The sequence below is a fragment of the Pseudomyrmex gracilis genome, unplaced genomic scaffold, assembly GCF_002006095.1.
Source record: "Pseudomyrmex gracilis isolate BER0280 unplaced genomic scaffold, ASM200609v1 scaffold_2673, whole genome shotgun sequence".
In the NCBI taxonomy this organism is placed as follows: Eukaryota; Metazoa; Arthropoda; class Insecta; order Hymenoptera; family Formicidae; genus Pseudomyrmex; species Pseudomyrmex gracilis.
Genome location: NW_018023257.1, coordinates 3,986 through 9,655, shown reverse-complemented (window position 1 = coordinate 9,655; position 5,670 = coordinate 3,986). Strand labels below are relative to the sequence as shown.

At 39.3% G+C, this 5,670-nt stretch overlaps 1 protein-coding gene across 1 annotated transcript; it reads left to right on the top strand.

Annotated features, from left to right (window-relative positions):
* The first annotated feature begins 807 nt into the window (after nucleotides 1-807).
* Nucleotides 808-4,800, top strand: LOC109862928. Its single transcript, XM_020443098.1, has 2 exons — nucleotides 808-2,350; nucleotides 2,462-4,800. The coding sequence occupies exons 1-2, from the start codon at nucleotides 808-810 to the stop codon at nucleotides 4,798-4,800; spliced, it is 3,882 nt and encodes a 1,293-aa protein (XP_020298687.1).
* The last annotated feature ends 870 nt before the right edge of the window (nucleotides 4,801-5,670 follow it).

Here is a 5,670-nt window from a genome sequence, read left to right as displayed (position 1 = left end):
TCGGCACCGTGTGGAAATTCGTCTGCACGCTGTAAACGATCAATGGGACGAATTCTATGCAAATCATAAGGCCATTACTTTAGCATTGTCGATGCTCGATTATAATGATTTTGATCAGGTAAGACAACATCCTTATCTCTCTCAAAACATCTACTCAAGCACAAGAGAATGCTATTTGGAAACTGCCGCAAAAATGACTTCACTCTTAGAAGATTTTCCAAACGTATTAAATAGACCATCGCTACAGCCATCAGAATCTCAACCGCCAACATTCACTGCGTTGCGCCATGGACCGCGATTCCCACGAATCGATTTACCAAACTTCAATGGATCATTGTCTGATTGGTTACCCTTTAGAGATTTATTCTCTTCTATAGTCCTTTCCAATGCTAGCATTTCTCCTGTAGAAAAATTACAATACCTCAAGACCAGTCTTGTTGGCTCTGCTTCTCATCTATTGAAGAATACCGCTCTGACAGCAGACAATTTCCAAAAAGCTTAGGATTCTTCTACTGCGTTTTATGAAAACGATCGTTTATTAGTCCATTCAGCATTACAATCTCTCTTCTCAATGAAAAGAATGACAAAGGATCAGCTACGGAAATAGAACAACTCTATACTTCCATTATGCAAATTTACCGCACTTTTGAAACTCTACAACGTCCAATTGATACCTGGGATGACATACTCGTGTTCATGATGGTACAAAGATTAGATTCAGAGTCTATGAAAGCATGGGAACATTACCTTGGATCATCTAAGAAGCCACCAACTTGGGATCAATTTTGAGAATTCTTAGTGACTTGAATGTTAACTCTACAAGCCTTTGAGAAATCTCAAACAAAACCTTCTTCTCAACTTCGTAATCAATCAGCAAGGTCGCATTCAGTAAGCTCAAAATCAACGGGAGAGAAGCCTGATAAAACTTGCTTACTTTGTGAAGAAGAACATTATATATCTTATTGTCCTAAGTATCAACAAAAAACTATAAAACAACGTTTAGATCTTGTCTCTGCAAAAGGACTTTGTTTTAATTGTCTCGGACATCATAGAGCAACAAATTGTCAATTAACGAGGCGATGCATCAAATGTGGAAAACGCCACCACACGACCTTCCATAAAACATCAACACAAGAAGAGACGAAAAGTACATCCGATGTACGACATCAAGCATCGTCTTCTATCGAGCTTGCAGCAAACATTCCATCAACCGCTAAAGAATCAACTAAAGTCGTTCATCATATTCAACCTGAGAATTTTGATTCGAATCCAACCGTGCTGTTAGCCACCGCCAAGGTCAAAGTTGTTAATCATTATGGAGAAATTGTTCCAGCGCGGGTTCTTTTAGATCAAGGTTCTGAAGTATCTTTAGTTTCTGAAAAACTAGTTCAACAACTGCATCTCTGTCGAAAAGCTTCTCACCTTCGTTTGATAGGAGTTGGAAGACAATCTTCTGGGAAAACAAAAGAAATTGTGACACTTTCATTAAGACCTCATTTTGACACGAATACAGAAGTTTTCGTCACCGCATACATCCTTCCTAAGTTAACTTCAGCATTTCCAGCAGCATCACTAGTCTCTTCAACGTGGGCTCATCTTCGTAACTTACCAGTAGCAGATCCTGAATTCATGAAATCAGGAAATATCGACATTATCATTGGCGCTGAAATGTACGGACAATTGTTAGAAGGATCTATTATAAAGGGACCTTTAGATGCTCCAATAGCGCAACTCACTAAATTTGGATGGATAATTTCTGGACCTACTAACTTTATTTCTGTCAATCGAGAATCTCAGAATTATCACTGCACAATTGATCACGATCTTTATGAGCTAATAAAACGTTTCTGGCATCAAGAAGAAATCTGCCCTGCTCAAATCACTAAACTATCTTCTGCTGAACAGAAATGTGAAGAACATTTTGCTTTGTCTCATTCTCGCGATTCTACTGGAAGATACATAGTGCGATTACCTTTCAAATTTCCGCCTGATCAATTAGGCGATTCCAAGCCCTCCGCGTTAAAAATGCTAAATCATCTCCAAAGGAAATTTCAAAAGGATCCGATGTATTATAAAGCTTATTCCTCCTTTTTATCAGAATATGAAAATCTTCAACACATGAGCAAGGTTCCTGTCGACGAATCCAAGCCGGAACAAATTTTTTATTTACCTCATCACGGTGTCATTCGAGAAAGCAGTACCACGACTAAGTTACGAGTTGTCTTTAATAGATCTTGTGCTGTGGTTGACGGATTAACATTGAATGAAATTCTTCATACCGGTCCCAAGCTTCAAACTGATATTTTCGATGTTCTAATCCGATTTTGGCAGTTCCAGTACGCCTATTCATGTGACGTAGAAAAAATGTACAGACAAATCCGAGTTCATCCTGACGATTAAAAATTTCAACGAATTTTGTGGAAAGAAAATCAGAAACTTATTTCATTTCAACTCTCAACAGTAACGTATGGTCTTGCTTGTGCGCCATATTTAGCGCTCAAAACCTTCCTTCAATTAATCAAAGATGAAGGCCACAATTTTCCTTTAGCGGTCGAAACAATCTCGAAGGCTCGGTACGTTGATGATGTTTATGGAGGAGCTGACACCATCCAAAAAGCACAAGAACAAGCATTCCAGGTCTATCAGCTCTGTATGGCGGGCGGTTTCCCTTTAAGAAAATCGACGAGTAATAACCCATCAGTTCTTGACTGCATCAAAATGCAGTTTTGTAGTCCCGTTAACTCCGTATCCATTCATGACAATATCGTTTACGCACTAGGTGTCATATGGAACACTACGTCAGATAATTTCCAATTCAAGCTAAACAAACCTCCATCCACTTATATGTCAAAACGTATCGTATTATCACAAATTGCGCAAATCTTTGATCCGCTAGGCCTTCTATCTCCGATTATTATCAAAGCGAAAGTCTTCTTACAAGAATTGTGGGCAATTAAGTTATCTTGGGATGAAATCTTACCCACCTCTCAACTCTCGAATTGGCAACAAATCCTTCAATATATGGCCAGTGTTGATGTTATCGAAATCCCAAGATGGATAGGTTCAAACACAACAAATCCAATCGAGATTCACGGATTCTGCGACGCATCTCAATCAGCTATGGCAGCTGTCGTCTACGTAAAAATTCTCCACCCGACTAGAAAAGCAAACACTTCCATTCTTTGCTCAAAAACCAAAGTCGCGCCTTTAAAACGAATGACAATCCCTCGCCTCGAGCTATCAGCGGCTGTCATGCTTACTAAACTAACTCATCATGTCCAACAAGTTTTGAACTTGTCTAATTCTGTATGTTATCTTTGGACGGATTCTTCAATTGTTCACACTTGGTTGAGTAAACATCCTTCTCGTTGGAAAGATTTTATTCACAACCGAGTATGCTTCATACAAGAAACATTGCCTCAAGCTATCTGGCGACACGTATCCGGAAAAGACAACCCTGCTGATTGTGCCACCAGAGGTCTATCAGCTTCGCAATTGCGAGATTTTCACTTGTGGTGGACAGGACCTGTATGGTTATCAAAAAATTCATCAGAATGGCCAAATTGCTTTCCGACCTTTGATACGGTACATCATCTGGAAGAGCGATCTTCTTCAAACGTTATAATTCTACAAACATCAAAGTATCAAGAACATATTTGGAATCTTATTCTGCGTTACTCGTCCTTCAGTCGATTACTCCGAATAACTGTCTTATGCAGAAGAGTCATCATACGCATGAAACGAGTCCCAAAGACTTCTTTTAAATATGCCATTAACCCTGATGAAATCTTAGAAGCTCAGAAATTTTGGATTCAAAGAACCCAACAAAATTATTTTGCAGGAGAAATCAAGTTGCTCTTAACCAAAGCGGATCTACCTAAAACCAATCCTCTCAATCGTCTATATCCAATCATCGATGAACAAGGTTTATTACGCGTTAGAGGTCGGCTAGAAAATTCAACCCTTGAACAAACAGCTAAGCATCCTTATATAATTCCAAGACAATCTGCTTTAAGTACCTTGATCATCCAAGACGCGCACGAACGAACTTTACACGGTTCAACTCAAGACACGCTTTCTTATATCCGAAACACATACTGGATATTAGGAGGCAGAGCACCAGTACGATCCTATATTCTTAAATGCGTCAAATGCGCTCGTTATCGCCGAACTCAAGCTCAACAAATCATGGGGCAATTACCCGCTTCTCGAGTTAATCCGTCTCGTGTTTTTTTACATAGCGGCGTAGATTATGCCGGCCCTTACAACATTAAGTCCTGGAAAGGCAAAAATGCTCGTTCTTTTAAGGTTTGGATTGCTCTGTTCGTATGTTTTAGCACATCAGCTATTCATCTCGAGATCGTCACCGATTATACTACTGATGCATTCGTCGCCGCCTATAAACGTTTCACTGCTCGGAGAGGGATCTGTGCTTCCCTCTCAAGTGACTGCGGTACTAATTTTAAGGGAGCAGAACAGCAGCTAAAACATCTTTTTTCAGAAACCTCCTCTGAACTTCAACGACTAGCTTCTATAATCGCTAATGACGGAACTAAATGGATCTTCAATCCACCATCCGCTCCTCATTTTGGAAGAAAATGGGAAGCTGGCGTGAAAAGTTCGAAATATCACTTCAAACGTACAGCAGGAACCTTGAATCTTACTTACGAAGAAATGACTACCCTTTTAACAAAAATAGAAGCCATTCCTAATTCCAGACCTTTATGTCACCTTACAGATGATCCCAACGATTTAGACGTCCTAACACCAGGTCATTTTCTTATCGGTCAACCACTATAACGCATGTACCAGAACCAAACCTAATACCCATCAAAACTTCAAAATTATCCCGTTGGCAACGAATAAGCCAAATGTTACAAAATTTTTGGTCAAAATGGTCAAGAGCTTACTTGCAGCGCCTTCAAGCAATTTACAAGTGGAAACACCAATCTACACCCATACAAGTCGGAACTTTAGTTCTAATTGTAGATGAGAGATACCCTCCATCCAAATGGCCACTAGGTCGCGTAATAAAAACTTATCCCGGTCCTGACAACAAAATCAGAGTTGTTTCTATTAAAACTGCTGCATCTATCATTAAACGACCTATCGTCAAGCTATGCCCTCTACCAGTCGAAACACACAAAGAAGGAAATTCGTCGCTTGCGCCAACGAAGGCGGGCAGTAATGTTTGAAAATCTAAACGGAAAGAAAAGCTGAAGTTGTCGAAAAGCGTTCGTGCTAACGAGAGTGTGCAAATTTCATTAAGAAAACCAAATTTCTTTTTTTTGTTACTAAGGAAAATATTGACATAGCAACCGATTTGTAAGTGAAGGCAAGAGTCGAAGATTTGATCGGTTTTTACACGCAACAGTTTCTTTTTCAATCATTATTTTCTGTTATTTGTTAATGTTCCGTCTGTTCTTCTGTTTCAAAAAGAGCTTGACCGATCTTACAACGATTGAGACGTGTTTAACGCACGATTCCTTCTTATCTATTAGAGACGTGCCACGCACGGTAACTATCCAAGCTTTGTTTCTCAATAAGACGTGCAAGGTTACTTCCTTTTAACTATAATTCTTTGACTTGCACGGACCACTTTTTCCTTTATTACAAAATTCTAACAAAATCGCTTTTCATAACTTTTTATTGACATTTAAATACGATATT

Bases quoted from the DNA above. Each gene is read 5' to 3' on its own strand.
- LOC109862928 (XM_020443098.1), top strand. From the start codon at position 808: ATGTTAACTCTACAAGCCTTTGAGAAATCTCAAACAAAACCTTCTTCT. The intron at 2,351-2,461 runs GTGACGTAGAAA...AACTCTCAACAG, and splicing joins GTTCCAGTACGCCTATTCAT to TAACGTATGGTCTTGCTTGT.